At 36.9% G+C, this 22,101-nt stretch overlaps 1 protein-coding gene across 1 annotated transcript in view; it reads left to right on the top strand.

The window, feature by feature from the left end:
• Positions 1-4,844: 4,844 nt before the first annotated feature.
• LOC104464440 (contactin-1-like) overlaps positions 4,845-22,101 on the top strand; it is a gene marked incomplete at its 5' end in the record, with an annotated part of 45,923 nt that continues 28,666 nt past the window's right edge. The window contains 5 exon segments of the mRNA XM_010077145.1: positions 4,845-5,003; positions 8,279-8,428; positions 11,809-11,879; positions 16,628-16,862; positions 20,420-20,523. Coding sequence (XP_010075447.1) covers positions 4,845-5,003; positions 8,279-8,428; positions 11,809-11,879; positions 16,628-16,862; positions 20,420-20,523 — 719 coding nt within the window.

Raw genomic sequence — 22,101 nt, 5'->3', positions numbered from 1 at the left:
CTCTCCCATGAGAAAGGACCCCACGCTGGAAGGAAAGGCTGTGAGGAGCCCTCCCCTGAGGAGGAAGAAGCGGCGGACTGACTGCACCCCCCATTCCCTGCCCCCCTGCTCTGCCAGGGTCGGGGGGGAGAAGGTACAGAACAAAACCTTTGGGGCTTTGGGCTTTGGGAAGAAGGGAGGGGTGGGGGAGAAGTGCCTTTTTAAGATGTAGTTTCTCCCTCTCGGTATCTTGCTTCTTGTTGTAAATAGTTAATAAATTCAGTTGTTTTCTTGTTCCTCACGAGTCGTGTTGGTTTCTTGCCCGTGGCCCTAAGTGGTGAGTGAAACCCTCCCTGTTCCTGCCTCAGCCCTCCAGGTGTTTAACAAAGGACTGTCCCTGTGGCCTTTCTAAACCACAACACCACTGTATGACATTTTTAAGAAGCCACTTCTATTTTCTCATAAAGCTTTATGGATTAAATTATTGTATATAATATTAGGCTTGCATTAAAAGGATTCCTAGTTTTCAAATGACAGAAACCAGGACACTTGGGGCCGAGGTTACACTCCATTGTTAACTGATCCATGTCTGTTAAGCGTTACTCTGGTCTCAAAACACCGTGCTTGCTCAAACTGTACATATCCTACAAGATATATTACAATGCATGGTTTCAATAGCATGAGCTAATTCCTTTGGACATTTTACTCTGTTTTGTGCCTCCAGGTATAACACTTTCTGAAGTGCTAATGCTCTATAATGCTGACAATTCAAAGCAGACGTAACTTGTACTTGGGGCCACATTGCTGTTGTGTTTTGCACCACGTTCCAGTTATACTGTACAGCTGTATAGCAACTAAAGTATAGCTTGTGCCTTGATTCTGAATTTCTGTCGTCTGAGGATCTTGTGGACTTTAATATTTCTGTATTTAATTTTCACTGAGTATAAACAGCCAGTAAAATTTCATCAGTTTTAGATGAAATGTCAAAGCAGATATGATACATGGTGAAATTGCAGAATACATCTGCAAAGAAGAGGAAGGTCTGTTCATGTACCTTGGTATTATATAAACAATTCCTTTTAAAAAATAAAAGGAGGGACAAGGTGCCTTGTCAAACTTATGATTCTCCTTCTAATGCAGTAATTATAATTTGAATAATTTCTCTGAGGTTATATTCTGGAAGAAATCAGCATTAATTTTATGCTTAACATTTGCATTTTAATACTATGAACAGCCTTATGCTTAGTGCCAAGTAATTCTCACTACCATTTTTGTCAGTGGAAGACTCAGCATCTTGGAGGGGCAGGGTAAATGTCTGATGAAATATGATAGAAGTGACATTATAATTACCATTATAATTGGTAGAGGCAACAGTGACATATGGAAATAAAAAGTTAGGTTCCAGAGTGTCTCATCAATGAAGCAGCAAAGGATAGCTACTGTTCATGCAGGCACGTGAAGATACTTTTTCTGTCCACAAGACAATTTAACAGTTCATATGGATTGTCCTATGTGATCTTGGAGCATTAAAATCGCCATTGTGTTCAGGAGAATTGCTGGTGATACTAGTGCACTGAAGACCGAGCTGTCAGGCCCTTGAGTGCACCAGCAGGGATGCACTCAGGTCAATGCCCCTGACCAACCTCATCCTGGACACCCACCCATGCAACTGCCCATAGGCCCAGGAGCCCCATTAAGCTCAGCTCTGAACCTTCAGCCCTGTCTGGAGCTATGTTACAGACATGCCTGCTTCCAGCTCTGTCTCTGGCCCTGCCTCCTGGATGGTCTTCAGACCTATGCTGTAGGTAGCTTGTCTCCTGGATGGACTGTTTGGATATATGGAGCAGTTTGTCACCTGGATGCACCTGATTCATTGCTAGTGGTACCTAGGACTGCCATATCAGCACCCAGCCCTGCCCACTATATTCAGGCTCCATGGGACTGTGCCCCATTGTTGAATGAACTATCAACCCTGAGGTTACTCCTGGATTCTGGCTCAGCTTTCCTGAGGGAGCAGCTGGCCCTTGGTGTTCCGTGACGCATGCCATTTTCAGAAACTTTGATAGTGAGGTGAGAAGCTGTAAGAGATACCTCCTAAAGAATGAAGAAAGATCTTGGGAACCTTTCCATACCCTCCAGCTTGAGGGCTTCTGAAGTGAACAGTCTTGCAGGGGAACGGATTTCTCAGGCCTTACCTACCTGAGTCCTTAGAGCTGGGTTAGTAAATACGTACGTTACTGGGGTGGAGAGCTGACTAACAACCTTCATCTTAAAAATCAGCCCTTAGCAACAACTCCTACTTTGTGCATCCCTGTTTCCACAGAAGGTCTGAAGACAGCTAACTAGTAGCTTAGTTTTCAATGCCAAAATTTGGGTTGTAATAGAAGTTGGTTTTGAGCAAACCAGTAGTCAACTGACGTACATTTTTCCAAGGACACTGAATGGGAAATATTCTTGGATCTTAGGAGAAGAAACAATCAAGACTTTGATTGTCAAAGTCATAAACCATAGCCCAATAGGTTGTATAGGGTGGTCATACTTACTTATTTTTAAGCAATGGCATATATATTCTTTAAGAAACTAGTCTAAATTTGAATACTTTTCAAGTCAGGAATGGAATTTCTTGCTCATTAGGAGGATAAATTCATTGAACCTGAGGAACAACAATATATGGTAGTATATTTGTTTGATTCAGTTATTTTAATTTGATTCCTTTTGCTCAGATTTATGGAGAAAATAAAGAGCTCGAGAACTGAAGATACATTTGGTACACTGTATGTTTAGATCTGATGTAGAAATCTCGTTCCATTCTTTTTGTTGACTTGTTTTTGTTTTGGTTTTCTGTGGTTTCTCTGTAAATACTGCAGAGGAATATATCCTGTTATTTCTTGTTGTTGTTGTGTTTTTTTTGTTTGTTTTTTTTTTAATGTGCTTTGGGACTTGTTCAGTCAGATTGTTGGATAATTACCTGAATCATGTTGGCATGTTATTATCTCTGAATGTGGAATCAGAAAATAGTTCTCAATAGTTCTAATGCATTGTCTCTGGTTTTACACAACAGTTAATATATGTCACATAACTCTGTATAACATAAAACCGAAGCATAATAACAAAACCAGAACAGTCAATATGAAAAGAGTTATCTGAAAAAAATCTATAGGCCAAGTTTGTAAGTGGTTACTAAGCTTTGGGTTACAGAATTACTGTAAGTTTGCATTTTTTTAGCAAAGTTTACTGAACATCATTGTATCTTTTACAGATGAAGATTCCTATACTCACATATATGTGTGCCTGCATCACTCTCTTCTTATCTTACTAGTCCATGAAGAAATCACCTGTGCCTGTTGATGTGCAGATTTTAGCCTCTCTTCTGGGGACCAAGGCACAGCACAGCAACAATAAAAAAGTTACCCACACAAAGTAGAGTTGTGGGAGTAGCAGTAGTTAGAAGAAAAAAAAAAAAATAAAAAATGCACTTAGAACTGTAAGCATTCACTTCAGCAGTTTGTGTCTGTTATTGTTTGGAAATGAACCAGATAAGGTTTGGTGAAGAGATGTAATATCATTTATTATGTTTAGTGATACAGCTGGAAAAAAACAGGCAGGTTTTGGGAACAGGCCTATCTCTTCAGCTCTGAGATACAACTAACAAGCCTAAAGCCAAATATGGATTGAGAATAATTGCTGTTATTTTAACATAGCTGTTTTAAGTAGTTTGTTTGAGCACAAATAGTATTTAATACTTGAAAAGCATAGAGATGAGACTGTGAACTAGTTTAGGACAAGCAACTTCTACCTGTAATGATTTAGCTGGGTGTTGGAAGCATAGAAATGTGCCATCAAGCCAACATCTGTATTTCGTTCATGACTTTTGTATTCACTAGAGATACAAATTTTGAAATTAATCTTTGCAAGTATCTGTCTTTCAAAGAAAATGAAAATAATCTTTAGAAATTGTGTTATAGGTCCTTCTTGATGATCAAGACTGAAAGGGCAGATGTGGAATGTCTGTTTCGTGAAAAGTACTTTCCCTTTGACAGCTTAGTGCTTCTGTTCCTTGGTGGTGGTCTTTGTGGCGCTATTCTGGTGCACAGAAGTTGTTCAGTTTTACCCATGCAGTTCACAAGATTGCTTTGAGTTCAGTGGGTGTAGCGTATTCCACATTTTGACACGGATTTTTGAAATTCTTGTTGTGGGAAAGCTTTTGTTGAATTGTAGAGAAACATTGCGTAGTTTGCTTTTACTCAAGTTATATTAGTCTGTAGGAAGTTTGAATCTGATTATGGGTTTACCACATTGGGGTAATATGAAGGCAAAGAGAAATGTGAAGAGGTCCCTAGAAATGTCTTTCAAGGTATGATTCTTCTCCAATATAAGTTACAAGATTTTGCATATAAATTGCAGTCAGGGCTAATACGGCACAAGCAGGAGTGTAGACTAAAGGTGAGCCACTAGTAAGGTCATAATTAGGTGGAATTTAGGAAGGAAGGTTTTGTGTCTTTTTTCTGACTCTGAGTTCACCATTGTTTGAAAAAAGAGCAACAACAGTTTCAAAATATAATTTTTTCACTTAAGAAAATCTCAATACTACAGTCTTTTCCAACCTTAATGATTCTATGATTCTATGATTCTATGATTCTATGAATTAGGCAGGAGTCATGGAAGGTTCATTTGGTTGTTAGATGCAAGAGTCACTCTGTAGAGTATTAATATGTATATATGTATATATGCATTTTCAATCTGTTCTTAAGTAGAAAGTAAGACTTGAAAGCCTTGTATCTCATAAATACAAGTAGGAAAGTTAGTGAACTTTTATTTTCAGAATATGTAATTTTTGAATTGAACTACCAATTTTTTTTTCTCAGGTCCTCCAGGCCCTCCCGGAGGTATAAGAGTAGAAGAGATTAGAGACACTGCTGTAGCACTTACCTGGAGTCGTGGAACAGACAATCATAGCCCTATTTCTAAATACACTATCCAGTCGAAAACCTTTCTATCTGAAGAGTGGAAAGATGCCAAAACAGGTAAGAGTAATGCTGTAAGTAATAAAGTCAATAGGTTTTAAAGTGTTTGGTGGTTAGAAAATTTGCCTAATCAGAAAATAGTCACAATAAAAGGAAACCAGGGATGCTATTAATGCCTGCTAGAGGGTTTGGGAGTAGGTAGCATCCTGTCAGTGTGTTGTCAACAGGTTTGCTCCCAGCGCTTGGAGGGCCTGAACTGAATATCCAAAAACACAGAAAACAACAGGCCAGAGTTTTTACCTGGTCTTTGCCTCTTTCCTTGTTGCTTGAAACATTCCACATCAGTTACCAGAATTGTAAAAAATTATTTACAGGTTAATTTGGATGACAAACAGGTGTCTTCATGCAGAAAGTTGGTTAAGATTGTCTGCTTTTTACTGGGAGCAGACAGAGTTCCAGTTGCATTAAAACTGGCATCCCTAGAGAAAACATGGCTAAGATTATCCTTCTAACCACTGGATGTCATCATTGTGCCACATAATTGTAGTTGAGGAGGCACCTACCTGAACACAGGGCATGCTAATTTATATTTTTTTTGCAAGATCTAACATAAATGCATGAATTGTGAAAATATTTTTAAACTACTAGCATCTTTGAATGCTTTATGAAGGATAACATTTCTGCAAGCTATACAGAATTGTCCTATCAATATGATTCATTATGCCACGGTAAAAAAATTATAACTTAAGTGCTTTTCTGTGGAATTAGGGCATCACATACTCAGCATTTCTAAATACTAAGAATACTAATCGTTTCAGCTATTGTCTAATTTAATTTGTCCTTTGAAACTACAGAGATGGATGTTTAAGAAACAGCCTTTGACATATTGACCTGAAAATCTCAAGTTACATTTTTAGCTTAAAAGGTTAAAAATACTAGGCCTGCTGCCTTTAATTGTATTTCTTTTCTAGAATATGTAGTATATGTAGGTCTATTGTATATAATTACCTCCAACAGCCAGCACTAGTTTATGACTTATGTTAAAGGAACTTGAAAAATAAATTTAGGAGGTTCCACAGACCCTTCCTATCTCTTATATCTTGTTTAAAAGTTTCTGAAATATAGATGCCTTTGAACTTTAAAAAAATAATTAATGTAGAAGTTAGAGCTGTCAAGTAACTGATGATCTGCTGTAGCAATGATATGTGCAGGAGGGAGGATCCTTTTAGACCAGCCTCCACTTTTTTAAAGGATGAATTCTATTTTATTTTATTATAATCTTAAAAAGGAATTGGGAAGAAATTAGATTATAGGAAGATACAGGAAGAATTTATAAACAAGAGGTGGCAGCTCTGATACTGCTTCCTTTTGTGCTGCATGTTACTGGAACTAGAAACACGTCTGTAGGAGACACAAGTGTTGGATTTAGATCTTTGCTCAGTCTGATTCAGAACAGACACTTGAACCCATCTCTCTCACTTCTCAGGAAGATTCCCTATTTGCAGTGTTACAGAGATGATGGGATGCACCTCTCTACACCTCTGAAGTTCTGCTGCTTCACAGAATTAATGAGAAATCATTGAGACATGCAGTCAGACTTTGAGTCTTGTACTGTAGGATGCTGAGTGGAATTCAAATCTTAAAGTGGGACAGGGAGGAATCTAGATTGTTGAATTCCATTTTGAAGAAGCTAGCAGGAAAGATAAAAATTATTAATTTATGAAAAGTTGGAATGAACAATTCCAGTATTTTCAAAATCATTACTTTTTCATTTGAACCACACTGAGTAATTTTTACTAATAGATTATTCCCTCAAAAAACAGGTAAAATCACCATACTAACCATCACTGGCAGTACTGTGATCTTTTACTTAACTTCTGGGCTCCTCCCAGTCTGGCTTGGTGTTCACTTTCATATGAAAGAAGCACGGTGAACAGTCCAAATCAATCTCTCATCAGTGTGTAGTCTATCATTTAATGCTGCTAATTTTCAACAGGTGGAACAAAAAATATACTTTGGCATTGCACTTTGGAAATATTGTTGTTATTATTGCTACTACCATTATTCCCAAACCCAATCATTCATCTCAGGTTGCATAATATCGAGTGTGTTTTATGAAAGAAGTGTGTTCTACTTCACAGTAAGGAAATATGTATGAATGGGTTATATAATAAGTTGTTTACGTCTACGTTGCTCTTTCCAGTTAAGGCTATCGGATTCTCATCATGTTGAGTATTCATAATTATTCTGAGAATTTGTGGCACAGTAAGATTAAATGAAGAGATTGAAAGTAGCCCAGGAGAAGGAATGCCAAATTTATATCATGGCTTGGATGCCATAGAAGGTTTACAATGGTTCTATTGACTGGACTGAAAAATAATTTGAGTAAGGATGAGGAAGGGTGGTGGGTAAGTGGAAAGAAAATGGAAAGTGATTTTCTTTCTCCTTTGGAATGAAAAAAATTATGATCATTAGGTAGAAAAATGTTTTGTCAGCATCCAATGCTTACACTGCTGTGCCTGGTTGTTTTGCAGCCGTTGAATTCATATTTTAATTCCAAATCAGCTGCCTTACCAGTGCAGAACATCTCATTTCTCATCTCCCTCTGAACCCAAGATTCTAATTTGGCAAACAACTCTTGGCCCATGCAGTCAATGAAAATCCTCTGTCTTTCTGTAAGTGCAGACAGCCATAGAAACAACCCCTGTTGTCTGTGAATTGTAGACAGAGTCATGAGTTATTCATTTTGTTTATGGTAAAGAAGCTCATCCTTATGACAATAATAAGTCTTTTTGCAGGAATTACAAGAACACATACCCTTGTTGGATCAGAACTAGATAACAAGTTGTAACATGCTCACTTAATAAGGTGCACCAAAAAATGACCACATTTAGAAACTACTCTTTATCAATTAATAGAGCCCTACCTTTGCACGTCTACCCTTGTCTATACCATGAATTTTGATTTTACTGTTTTTGCATTCCAGATTTCTCATTGCATTTGTCTGTAGGTAAAATGAAATTCTAGGATAATGATATGTAATTAGTAAGGATACCTCATAACTACATGTGCTTCTTTTGCTAGTTCACCACCAGTTAAGACTTACAAGTCTACAAGGGTTTATCCAAGATAGTGTCATAGTTTCCAAATTCCCAGTCACTGACATGGGTACACCTTGTAAAATATGGCATGCGTTCTGTACAACATCAAGTTCCCTTCAGTTGGCTAAGTGTGGTTGCAGAATAGTGGTAGTTTTCCAGAAATCAACCACATTGTTGTCTGACCTCATTGTAAAAATGCTGTTCCCTAAATCAATTTATTTATTTTTTTTTTAGAACCATCAGATATTGAAGGAAATATGGAATCTGCTACAGTGATTGATTTAATTCCATGGATGGAATATGAGTTCCGGATAATAGCAACAAACACTTTGGGGACAGGAGAACCTAGTATGCCATCACAGAGGATTAGAACTGAAGGCGCTCGTACGTAAACAGAAAATGACAAGTTTTTTAATATCCTTAATTTTCACATTTTTATTAATCAATTTTGTAATTTTGTTTTCTATTAGAAAAAAGATCACTTTATAAGATGCAAGTCTAGAGTATATATTTTCAGCCACACACTGCTATAGATTTTAGTAAGCAAACACCAGACTGTCCAGATGTGATAGGATCAAAGCAGACAGGAAAGAAACATTGTGGTAAGAAATTTGCCTCCATTGCTGAAACAGAATCATACTAGAAAACATACGTGTTTTTAACAAGAGAAATGTCCATTTGCTGTTTGGTTTGTATTCTAACTAAAGAATGTGTGACAGGATCTGTGTTATACTGGATAATGCCATTTTTCTGTGATTGAAGGTTTGGTCTTGTGTCTTCTTACTCCGTGTCAAAGATGTGACATTATCCAACATAACATATGCCCTTATCAGTCTAATTGCTCAGTCTTAAAATCTCAGAGCATATTTAAGGATATCCTTTAGGCTCAGGCACATCCTTTTTAAAATGAATCCTCCAGAATGAGGAATTAGATGCTATTATTCAGGATAATACATTCTGATTTGACTGTGAAAAGGAGATAACAGCAGTGCTCTAGGGGGTAATGTATCACTGCAAAAAGACTATATCCAACAAAGCTTGTAGACTGGTATATATCCTCCTTAATGCATATTAGCACCCATGTGCAACCTAGATATATTTACATTTATTGTCCCATAGCTTGAGATTTGAAACTTAAAATGCAAAACCAAAGTGTAAAACCTAATTTTTGCAATTACACCTGCAAGGTCATTGCTTTGATTAGGTAGTATTTTTGTAATAAAATGTAGTGCATTGCAAGTTCCAAAACATTTATTGAAAAAGGCCCACATTTTGTCCATTAAAAATTTTGCTGCTTAGGGAGAAAGGAAATCCAAATTGGTTAAAGTAATCTGGACAGGGAAGGAAAAGACAAAGACCTTCAATACTAAAGTAAAAGGAAATTATTGCCTATAAAATTTACTATTAGCATCATATGTTTTATGACTCAACAGCTGTATTTGAAGGCCCAGGAATCTATATGAGAAATCTACACATGTTTCTTGGAGTGCCTGGTGCACAACAGACATTTTCAAAATGTTGGAAAAGAGACAGGAAGGGAGGGGAAATAATGCTCACAGGTGGAATAGCTATAGTGTCCTGCAGCTTGCAGTGTGCCACGTTCGTGGTATTTGTTGTAGCCTCTCAAAAAATGTCACATACTCCAGTTTTGTAGCAGGATGCAATGCTTTTGCAAGAGGTAGTCTGATTAGTCTGTTGTCTGATTCCCCATGCACAGCACTAGGAGACTGCACAACTGAAACAAAGCAAAATATTTAAGTAGCCTTCCTAGACATCAGTCAGCACTTCTTGCTATGCCAAAACAGGGTATAAATCAGTAACAGCTTGCAGATGAACTTCTGTGGTCAAGTGCATTTTCCTCCGGGAGCTGGAATTATGAGCAGCAGCAATAGGATTTGTGTTGCTGTGCTAACTTCCAGGGTACTATAGAACCAGTGCTGCATGTCCATTTTCATGTAAATCTGAAGAAGGTAAATATTTTATTGCACACGCAACAACCCGTATGCACGTCTAGTTATTTTTAACATTTATTCTGTTTCAAACAGCAACAAACAGCGCTGTGTCTTTGTTGTACTGTGTGAGTGACAAATAATGTCTGTTAAACTCAACTGTTATCAGTCTCTTTCAGTTTTGAAGTCTCTCTTCTTGCAGATAGCTAATTTCAGAAACATCTATATTAGCATTCTAAGAATGTGTGCTATGATTTTTCGTTTTAATGGAATCTACTTGCTTCATCAATAACACGTCACGGTGATTTCTCGAAATTCAGTGGATCTAAGTCTGCTTTTATGTGTTTTAGATTCTGGATGCATTAGAGTAATTGTCTAAGTATAGCTGTCTGAATTACTAACCTGGTGTTAATGGAGACAGAAACCTGGGTTTGATGGTTGAGAGAATGAGGGAGATTCTCTTGAAAAGGGTAACTTGTAAGACACTAGACAGTCTTTTTTCTCTTCTCTGGCAGCCTGTGTATCTTCTTTGGCTACTTAAGTATTCTAGCAAACCTCTGCTTCTAACTTAGCACTTATATTTATGCTTATAATAGATAGTGTGACTACTGTGTATTTCAGTAATAACAAGGTTGAATAATAAGTTCAAGTTTCCTCTTGAATTGTGATGATGTTTAGTCTCATTCTCAACTAACTTGTTTTCTACAAGGGCAGAAATAAATAGTGCAAACCATGCACTGAATGCTGATTTCAATTTCAATTTTTTGTTACATATTTTTATCCTTTCTGAAAACATTAGTTCTTCTCTGCTTCGTGTTTCTCCTCAACTGACCTTCAGAGAAGGCCTCAGCAAACATCTTACTTAAATAATCGGAGAGCATTTAGAAACTATCCCCTTACTATCTTGTCAGATTTACTGATGAGTGGAGAAAATGCCTGATCATGTAAGAATTTTTAACACAAAGAGCATGTTCATGTCGACAGAGCATGTAGCTAATGCATGATCACCTGGGGCATATTTGATGCATTATAGGTAGGCCATAATTTCCTAAGTTTTCAATGGTACTTTGTATGTCCTCAGTAGTGAGAGAGAGCAAATAAATACCCAAACACCATAGAAGATAGCAATAGAATCATCACACTGAGTGCAAAGAGTCTTACGCAAATGAGAATACAGGGATGATTTGTAATAGAGTCCTTGAGAGTATCCTGCTTTACCACTCAGCTGTGCACTAATAACAGATGAACAGATTTTATTTCATTACATGGAATATCAGTGTAAAATGCAATTACTAAATTACTAAGTGCTATGTCAGCTTCGCTTATGAACATCTACCTATTCTGAACGTGCCAATCAAGAATACATGTGCAACTAATCTAGGATAAGATTAGGATCCCAGTGCTTCAATGCTTTACATTGAATGCAAATCCTTTGAAGTAGATGTAGCTCATCACAGTCTGCTGGGTGCTTGGGCCCAAAGTCTGAGGAAACATAACAAATACACAGCTTCTCTTAAGACCTATGAGGAATTTTCCATTTTTGAATAGTCAATTAAATATTTGTAGAGACTACGGTTTAAAAGAAGAATGATTAATTGTGAGCTATGGTTAGAACTGGCGTGTTTCTTATAGCAGTAGCTATACATTAGTCTTGGCAAGACCACAGACTGTCACAGCTATTACAGACTATCATTATTTTAATTGTGTGTGCCACATGTGCTCCTTGGCCCTGCTGGTAATAAGAAAAGTAAATAGTGATATTTTTGCTGACTGCATTCTTTGTAGTAATTTTTCTTGTCTATTCTATTTTTCTAGCTCCTAATGTGGCTCCTTCTGATGTTGGTGGAGGGGGTGGAAGCAATCGAGAGCTGACAATAACCTGGATGGTAGGTATTGCACTGAGATGGCACAAAACTTATACTTCCTTGTGTCTGATCTTGCTCCTCCTGAAACCCATGGATGGTTTGTCTCTGGGTCCTGTGAGAGCAGGGTTTGTACACAACATGGTTTTTTAGACTTTTCTCATAAAATACGTAAAAAGGAATGAGAAAGATAATATTTTACATGTTTACATATTGGACGTTTCTAAAATATGATCGAAAACATTCTCTGAGTATGTTTCAAAGAGATTGAAGTAGAAACTGACTATGATAATGCATTGATGTAACTGCATTTGAAAATTCTGCATATTGTATCTTTCTTTGAGGCGTTTTTTAAGATACAATCTGCATAGCATGGAGATTTGCTTACTACAACTAAAAGTAAATCTTAATTATGAAAAAGTTCAAAAGATTACAATGTTACCAAAAAAGCTTTTCAATAAGCAAAGTCTATCAAAAAGTCATCTCTCGTGTACTGTAGCTATTCAGTCCACGATATTTTGTATATATTTGTATAAATGCTGTCTTCGTTCTGGTATTGAAGCAATGTTTTTTAAAATTTAACTATACTGTGGGGAAAAAACATGCTTCTGAAAAAGGGGAAGAAGGAAAAAGAGACAAGAAGATAGGAAGAAAGCAAAACACAGAAGCTGAGAAGATAAGAATTTATAAGCAAAGTTGTGTAGGCAAAAGTTGCATGGAAGAGAGAGCTGAAGTCTTCTGAAGGGTATTTGGGAAAGTTAGGCAAAAAAAAAAAAAAAAAGCCTATCTGATTCATGTCAAAGCCTATCAGCGAAAGGAATTACAGAAGCATTACCTCTGGCAAAGAAGGATAATTAAATGTCACGCTTGAAAAAATTACTAAGTTTATCTTGCTATTGACCTCTCTGTTCACCTTCATAATGCTATGAGGCACATAAGGCACATTATACCATTTGTGTCTTTTGGGGAATAGTTTGTTGCAGATGTAGCAGCTCACTTACCTCTGATAAGAGTGGTTTTTCTTGTGGGAAATAACATAAAGATGACATCATTCCAACAGCAACTTTGTCATTGTTGTATAGGGATCCTCCATATGAATGCACAAATTTTCATTCATAAGCATATTTCCTTCTTTTTGTACTTAAGGTTGATCGTACCTCTTTGGAAAAAGTCTCAGGTATGACACAGAAACAGTCAGCCATATGTTTGGGCTAACAAATTTGGCCTTTCCTGGTTTGGTTTATTGAATTCAGTTCAGAATATTTATTCTGTCTTCCTAAGTATTTTAACTATTAATTTACCTAAAGAAAAAACTTCTAAGTTTCTCAAAAAGGAAGATCCACACTTCTGTTAAAATATATTGAAAAGGTTATTTCTGAGTTTCACTAACAGTAGTTTAGGAAGTAAGTGTATCCTAATTGGTTTGATTCTGATCTTTATTTATTTTTGAAGAGCAAAAGTCAAACAAGAACACATGCAACAGACAGTTGTACAAGACCTAGATTGTTTTATTGTTTCTTCACAAATGCTCTCTTATAAAAACTTTAACAAACTACAGAGCTACTTCTTGCATTACACATAGAGACCCATACTTGTGGCATTTTCAATACAGTGAAAACTTGTCTGTGACCAAACTAAAAAAAGAGAATTATAACCAGGAGAATAGTGACTAATGCAAGATCTGAAGTACAAGATCATTTCAGTCTTTTCCATACATCCAAGTAGATTTATATTCCAGTTATTTCTCTTACCTAATGTCACCTTTTTACATCTGTTCTGTAATGAGTAGCTCATTTAGTCAGACAAATTAAGTGTGGCTTCAAATATTTACTTCCCCAGAATCTTCCATAGTATGTCTAGCAAGTGTTTTTGAATAGAGGCATTAGAATTACGGAGCCCGACAGACAACAGTATATCTATCTGTAAGGCTAAGATAAAAGTGTATATTGATTCCCCCAAATGTGCTGACATTTGCATGTGCTACTCAAAATAGTCCTTAATTAAGAAGAGAAGAACAAAATGTATGGCAAGTTCACATGTTGCTGCCAACCCCCTTTCAGCATTTGCTATGATTCATAAGCCCAGGTTGAATGAGACAGTCAGAGATGCAATCAAAGCCCTTCTGAGTCTTGTTTTTGAAAGAAGAACTGAGAAAGAGAGCTAGGAGTGGCATACCCATTCTTCCTCATTTTTCCCCATTTGTCTTTCCCTCTTCAGTTTTGTTTTGCAAAGTTTTTAGTGGATACTATAAACTATTCAGCTACTTATACCTACTTATTATGTGCAGTCATTGGAGGGCAAGCTGTTTTCAACATTATATTTAAGACCTTCCAGAAAAAAAAATTTGAAGTGCCAAACCTGGCTTTCTAAAGATTGCTCTGGCTGAAAATCATTCTGAGACTAGGGCTGCATTCAGACTGCTTACTTTGGTGTATGAGATAGGATTCTGGTATATTTTAAGCAGCTACATATCATGACAGATTCAGAAGATGAGCAAGCTATCGAAGGTGACTCAGTCTGTTAAATCTTTTTGAATTGCAAGGGTGCCTATGAATCTAAACTTAGGTACATGAAGGTACATTTTCACCTGATGTCCAGTCAGACCTGAAGTAGAAAACGAACTAGGCACGCTCAAAAAATGCCTAACACAAAAAAATGAAGCACATAAAATAGATTATCTAAGGTTTTATTTTTTTAATTTCATAGCCAATTTTTAACTAAAGTCTTTGCCTGATGGTTTGTGGTTAGCATCATAACTAGAGACTCCATCTCGTTTTTTGCGTGAGGGGTTTCTTCAATTTTATCTCTTGGCAGTCATGTTAATTACCAAATTATAGTTAAGTCATTCCTCAGAAGTCATGTTGTAGGTAGGTGGGTATCTTTCCCCTGTCTAAAGCTCCATTATAATTCAGTTTTGACATATATCAGCATTTCACCTGTGTTCCCCAGAAAAGCCAAAGAAGTTATGTATGTAGAGACCTGCAGTCAGCTGCATCTGTCAGTTGTATTCTACAACATGGAGTCATAGAGTACCCACCCAGGAAGCAAGAGGCACTCAGTCCAGAAGATTGTGCATAAATCTATCTCATGTTCTAGAAGGGTGTCCTAACCCTAGTCATGGTGTGCTCAGGCCACTTTCCAGTTTTTGATTGAACTGAGCCTCTGTTCTGATAGAGACGCAGTTAAATATGGGGAAAAGAACAGCAAGCAAGAGGAAACCTGCTGGTTACTGAACTCTGTAGATGGTAAATCCTGTTGGATTCTGGGCTTTACTCTGACAGCTGTTTTTTCTTGTATCCAGTGAAGCTCTAGGGAGCTTCACCTAGAACCAGCTTTCTGTCCTCAACCAGCTGAAGGCTGCCTGCTCTTAATATTGTTGTGTTGTTGTTCTTGTGACTTTAGCACTGATGTTGCAGAGTGGTGAAACTTCACAGCAGCAACAGAGAAAACAGGATGCAATGGGATATGATAGCTGGTACCCCTGGGAAAGGGGTCAGTTAACCTTAAACTGAGTAAAGTCAGAAGTCCCAGCCTTTGGTCTGATTCTGTACATTTCTCTTAGAAGCTTTGTCATGAAGAAAAAAGTTCCATTCTTGTTCTTATGGCTTTATTGGACATTTTTCAAATTTTGAGTTCTGACATCATGTTTGCCTTAGTTTTTTTTTTTTCTTATTGTATTATGTATACCAGTGTTCTAATCCATGTCTTATGTTTCTGAAGTCAAAACTTAAATGTTTCCGTTGTTCCAAAAATTTGATGAGGTTTCACCAGAATTTTCTTTCTCAGATAATCTTTGGCGTTTCATTCTATCTTCAAACAAATACGGACATCAAAATTTGTGAGCTAGGGTTTTGGGGTTTTTTTTGCTTGTTCCTCTATTAACATCTAAGTTTCATAAATCCTTGCTCAGAATATCTGCGCATATGTTGGCTGAAGTGCTACGGTAGTAGGCAAACACCTAAGGAGAATAATTACTCTCTACTGCACTGCTCCAGGACCTTTGCCTCGAGATAAGATATTTCATCTCTGTGAGGTTTACAGTATGGGAAAAGGTGACACAGGAAGTTTATTTTCAAAGGATGTTTCTGGTCAGCCTTCAGATGCCTTTCAGCCTTTTAATGGTCATGCTGAAAGTGGGAGTCATTTCACTTAAACTTTTACTAGTTAGAAGCTAAGCAGATAGTCTAAAGCAGCAACTGGATGCCCTCCATCATCAGTGAAAAGTGGTGGGATGAGTTATGCTTTAAATGTGTCCATCTCTCTTCATCAGCTGTGCCAGTTGCCTAGGTGACCAATTAATATAATGTAGGCCAGCCATAGAAAGTTTATCTTCTCTCTGTTTTGCAAGAATATCTATCTCTTCACAGGCACATGGACCCATATACTTGCATAGTGCATCTGTGTTACATATCCATTATCACTCCTTAAGAAAGCCTTTTTTGCTAGCTATAGCTGACAACAGTTTTAGTACACAATGATTCTTGATTTCTTTCTGCAGGAGATAACATGATGTGCCTTGCACTGAGTTTGGATGAGAAACAAGATCTTAAAATGTTTTAGTAGCACATATGCTACTACTACAGATCTTCATAATGAAGATGGTGTATTTTTAAAGAGGTTGGGAAAAAACTGTGGAAGCAAACCAGGAGAAAATGGAACTTCAGTGTTTTTATGATGCGCATATTGATGCTTTCTGTATTATTTATTTTTCATTAGAGATCCCTTTCTTTAGTTGGCTACAAAAATTAATGTTTTATCTTTTTTCTCTTTAGCCTTTGTCAAGAGAATACCACTATGGCAATAACTTTGGTTATATAGTGGCTTTCAAGCCATTTGGTGAGAAAGAATGGAGAAGAGTTACAGTTACTAATCCTGAAATTGGTCGGTATGTCCACAAGGATGAATCAATGCCACCTTCAACCCAGTATCAAGTCAAAGTGAAAGCTTTTAACAACAAAGGGGATGGACCATTCAGTCTCACTGCTGTCATTTATTCAGCACAAGATGGTAAGTAAAGTTTCCAGATAAGTTTTACACTGAGGGTCCAGATAAGCACTACCAACATCACTAGAGAACCTGGTCCTTGATACTGATTTATATAGCAATGTACACCTTCAGCAAGGAGGGTGTATGTTGCTCACACAAAACACTTGCAGTTGTTCTGAACAAACAACTTCAGATTCTGCTTTCTGTGTGATGCAAAGCACTTGATTGTACATGCTGTCAATGAGCAACACACAGAAGCATTGAAGATGCTTGTTAAAAGATTTAAGAATTAAAAAAAAATGCTAATCTTCATATTGGTCACCTAAAACATATACATCATTATCCATTATGTCTCTGTGATCTTAATACATGTATTTGACATATGTATAACTTTTTTCTTCTTAACAGACCTGTTATTCTAGTAGACCAGTATCAGAATTTAGCCCAAAATTGTGAAGGAATGATAGTGCAGTTGTATCTAGTTATATTTCCAGCACATTTAGAATCTAATATAAATTATCCCTGACACCTTCTTTATTCTGATTTGGATGTTGGACCTATCAAGTGAATAATTTAATGAAAACCTCTTTGATATTTCACTAAAGTATTTTTCTTAATTCTTACTGGAATTATTTCACATGCTGTGATCTTTAGGATTAAAGTTTAAATGACATTTCCAAACTTAGTGGGAGAGAGAAAGTACTAGAAGAAGGTTTACCTCCAATCAAAAGAAATATATACAACATAATCATTCAAGCCAGTTTTAAAAAAATGAGGTTTATTAATTTCTGCCAGAAACCCAAAGAATTGCTCATGTTTTTCTTTCCATAGAGCAGACTCTCTTTCACAAAGTCAAGAGATCCAGACCAAAGAGCCAAGAGGAGGGATATGATAACAAGGCCACATTCTCACACTTCCGACTCTGTTCTTTACTCTGTGTACTTTATGGGAGATTTATGTTCATGATTCCCATTAGCACTAATGGGAACTTTGCACTCAAATTGCCCACACACAGAGAAAAGATAAAATGTTTTTTTGTTTCTTATGATAATTCAGGATTCAAGCTAGCAACGTTTAGCTGTCTGAAGAGATTAATACTAATGCTTTTTCTCAGAAAAGTGTACGTTGGGATATCATCTTCAACAGCTGCTACAGAAACAGAATGGTTGCTTTTGCAATTGTATAAACGAGTTAGTAAATAGCTATGGTGTAATAAAAACCATATCTGACAAATAACATTTCAGTATCCATCCTTTTTCAGATACATTATTGACAGCTGACTGATAAGCTCCCACATGTTTATGTTAGAATGATACTAATTGTGTCAGGGCTGGCAGTGTGTTGGTGTAGCTCTCTTAAGTTCGGAGACCTGGCAGAGCCTAGTAGCTCCAAAAGACAGAGGAAAGCAAATGTACCATTGTGCCAGTTTCCAGATAAAGAAGTCACTTCAGTGGCTGCTGATGTTCTAACATAGACTTTAGCAAAGTCCAGACAATTGATAGAAACAGTTGTGGTTAAATGATGTGAACCTACTTTTATTTCAAGTACAAGAGTCCCCAAAACAGTCAGATTCACTGTGCTACAAACCTTACCACTAGCACTCACAGCTCATGTGCGGAGCTATGACCCTGACCACTGACCATGTCAAATCCAGGAACTGCAGAGTGAGTTAGAAGGAATTTTTTCAGTAGGTGCAATGGAAGTTATTGCAAAGAGTTTACTGCTGGCATTGGGACTTGTACAAAGTCACCTCTGTACCTTGTAGCCTGCTTACTGGTTCTGAGCCTTAACTTTGTATAGTTAGGCTTAGAAGATAATTGTGTGATGAATACTCTGTATTCATTAAAGATAACATATTGTGAGGCCCACATGGTTGCTTCTTTTATTGGCAGAATTACTGAATTAGAAGGCTAGAGAAAAGCAGCTGATGTCACCTTTCTGGATCAGTAATTGCAAAATATTTATAGAACATAAATGCCAAATAGGGATATAAATTATTTGGAGCTCATAACCAAGCATAAGCAGAGGTATTTTTGTTTAGAGTATTGTATCAGCAAAATCCTTGGCAGTTGGAACTTTTCAATATGAAACATTTTGGCAAATTCTGTAATTTATACAATGGAGAAGTGTCTGACAGTGATTTAGGAATAGATTAGATGATCACATCTAGACCACTTGTACTTCTTTACCTCTGAATCAGCAAGTGATGTTACTACCATCAGACAACACAACTTCTCAAAGGTATTAGTGAGATTTTAAAGTAATATGGTCATACAATATTCCATACAGATGTGTATAACTATGCATAGATATATACATAATGACAGCATTTCCACCAAAATGTGTGTTTTGTAATGTATCTATGTGTGCCTAGTTATAACCATGAGCATCTTTATTCACTTTAGTGACTGGGGAATTTCTGTGTTCCCACATATTTTAAGCCAAGTTCCATATCTGACAACTACTAGTCATACCTGCCATTGTTAGCAGTGAGGAATGATTGTTAGTAATGAGTGCACAGGCCTCTTGCTTACTTAAATTCCTGTCATTGTGAAAACAATTTTGCAATAATGTATCATTTTTTAATTATACATTTGCATTATTAACAGTCATTGAAAGACAATTACAAAAGGTAACTTTGCATATAAGATTATTTTGTTACCTAGGATACTTTTCATGAGAGATGTAACTGATTTTTTTTCTTAACAGTGGCTGTTTTGATGCATAGTTGACTGGATGCCCAGTTGGAAGATTAAGTATATGAAAGCTTTCCTCAGCTCGGGCTGCTATGCCTGTCTGTTGCAACTTGTTTCAAAAGATTCATGACAGAGAACTGTTCTTAGCTTAGAAGACTTTATCTTTTATAGACATTGCTATGTTTGTGCCTTTTAAAATTCCTTACCTCACTTAAAATACAAGCAGCAGTGAAATTAACAGCTTCTTATAATGAAACTAGAACTTAATATTCTGAGCCCTGAATAAAACATATCACATTATAATGGTCTGTATTCTGCATTGGCTGCTGTCCAGAACGAAGAACACAAACAAAATCAACTGGGTGATGTATGCCTGATAGAATGGCACTCTTGGATTACTTCACACTTGTGTTCAAGTTTATATGTGCCACTGGCCAGCTGTATGTCTAATGCTTGGTCTCACAACAACTTTGTATCATCATGACTAAGTGACATACACATATTTGTGTGTAACTAGCTTAAAAAATATTATTTATATAATCTGTGAGCTGCTGTTCAATTTAGCAAATAATCACTGTATGCTTCATTCTATTTATCAAAGCCTGCTTTTAATTTACATAAATTTCAGCATGGAATCTATTGAGGCATAAAAATATATAATCTGAGCCAAGTTCATTGCTTTGTTTTTATAGAGTAATTTCCCATACAGATCATGACTGAATTTAAAGTTTACTAAAGTAAAACCAGATTAAATATTAACACACTTGGCTCTCCGATATCAAGAAAATAATAAAAAATATAGAAGTGAGAAGAGCCTCTGTAAACAAGTATAACAATATCACTGGATGAGATTGGATGTTTAACATGTGTTTCATCTTCCAGCTCCAACTGAAATACCTACAGATGTGAGTGTAAAAGTTTTGTCATCTTCTGAAATGTCTGTTTCTTGGCACCATGTTTCTGATAAGTCTGTGGAAGGATATCAGGTGAGTTTAGAGGTGACACTGTTATCTTCTCATTAATTTAATTTCATTAGTTGAATATGAGAATAATTACTACTCTAGCATTCTGTCTCGTAGGGTTCATTTCTCTTAAGTTGTCATTTGCTGTACAGATTTCACATCCTGAGAAACAGATTATTTTTGGTGCTATTGTAGTTAGTTACTCAAACATATTAACAAATGTATGTGCTCACCATTCAAGTGAAAAAAAGGCATCATGATTTCATAAAAGAATCTTGTCAATGTTACGTAATTGAATGCCTATGTCTACCTCTCAAAACATACTGAAATTAAGTTTTGGGTGTAATTGTCAACACAAACATGAAATTACAACTAACTCATGGACCATTTAAATTATCAGTAGTTATTAATATAATTCACCCACAAATTCTATAGCAAGTGGGACTATGTGCAAAGGCCCAGATTCTGGTATAACAGATACAGTGCTGTTGTGCAAGACAGTGATGTTTTGTTCATGGTTTCTATTCTCCACATGAAAAAGAGCTTTGAGGTATGTTCATCTGGTCCAAGACCAAGTGGTACTACCAGTAAAAATTGTTCTTGTCCTTATACAAAGATGACAACAACCCCAGGGTGAGTGCAACCAGAAATGGCCATGTAGCACTCCAGCAGGGAAGTCTGACAAACTGCAGTGTACAGCTGGCTTTCTTTGCCTGCACTCCAAAGAAGGGATTTGGGCCTTAGTTTGTTAGTGCCTTGCTTTGTGATTTAAGTTGTTGGCTGCCTGATGGTAGCCTCTATGTTCCAAAATGAGCACATAGAAATGTGGAGTAATGTCACAGAATGTATCTGTATGACTGAAATCTATTAATAAATGTTCTTTTAATTAGTAGTACTTGTTTCTGTATTTCCTGATCTCTGTTTCTGCCTCTGTGAGATTTATGTAATACTTTTGGGATACCATACCAAGATACAGATCATAGAGAAGATCTCACCAGGAACTAGTATAGTGTCTCATATAAAGCTTGATTCTACACAGTATGCACATAAAATTTAAAATTATAAGCACAGAACACTAGGGTTTGAAATTAAGATACTGACATCAGTTGTAACTCCTAATTCACTAAAGCAGCCCACTGGTTTAGTGTTTCATACAGCTTGTGCAACAAGAATAGACTAGACAAATAGACAGTCATAAGTGAGAGCTGCATGGACTGCCCAGATCTGTGAGCTCAAGCCAGGCAGCCGTGTCGCAGTGTTGCAATCCCAAGCTGGACAGTCTGCGCAGAAACAGGGCATGAAGCCTGTGCGCCCTGAATAACCAAAACAGACACTTGTCAGGCACATGCAGGGGAACTTGTGGGCATGTGGAGAGAGCAGCTGCAAGGAGAGCACTGGAGGGGCTGGGATTACAGGAGCCATAAAGCGTGACAATGAATGTTGGGAGTTGTAATAGGGAATGGGGTAGGAAGACTGGACGGGTGAGGATGAATGAGGAAAGAACATGGTGGGAGAATGTTCCCATATAGGCAACCCACTTCTGGCCATTATTTAAATTTCACTTTGTTTTACATACAGCCATTTCAGTTGCGGTCAGGGGAT

The sequence above is a fragment of the Pterocles gutturalis genome, unplaced genomic scaffold (assembly GCF_000699245.1).
Source record: "Pterocles gutturalis isolate BGI_N339 unplaced genomic scaffold, ASM69924v1 scaffold23463, whole genome shotgun sequence".
Lineage (NCBI taxonomy): Eukaryota > Metazoa > Chordata > Aves > Pterocliformes > Pteroclidae > Pterocles > Pterocles gutturalis.
The sequence above is the reverse complement of the archived record's forward strand: the minus strand, read 5'-3'. Positions and strand labels throughout refer to the sequence as shown.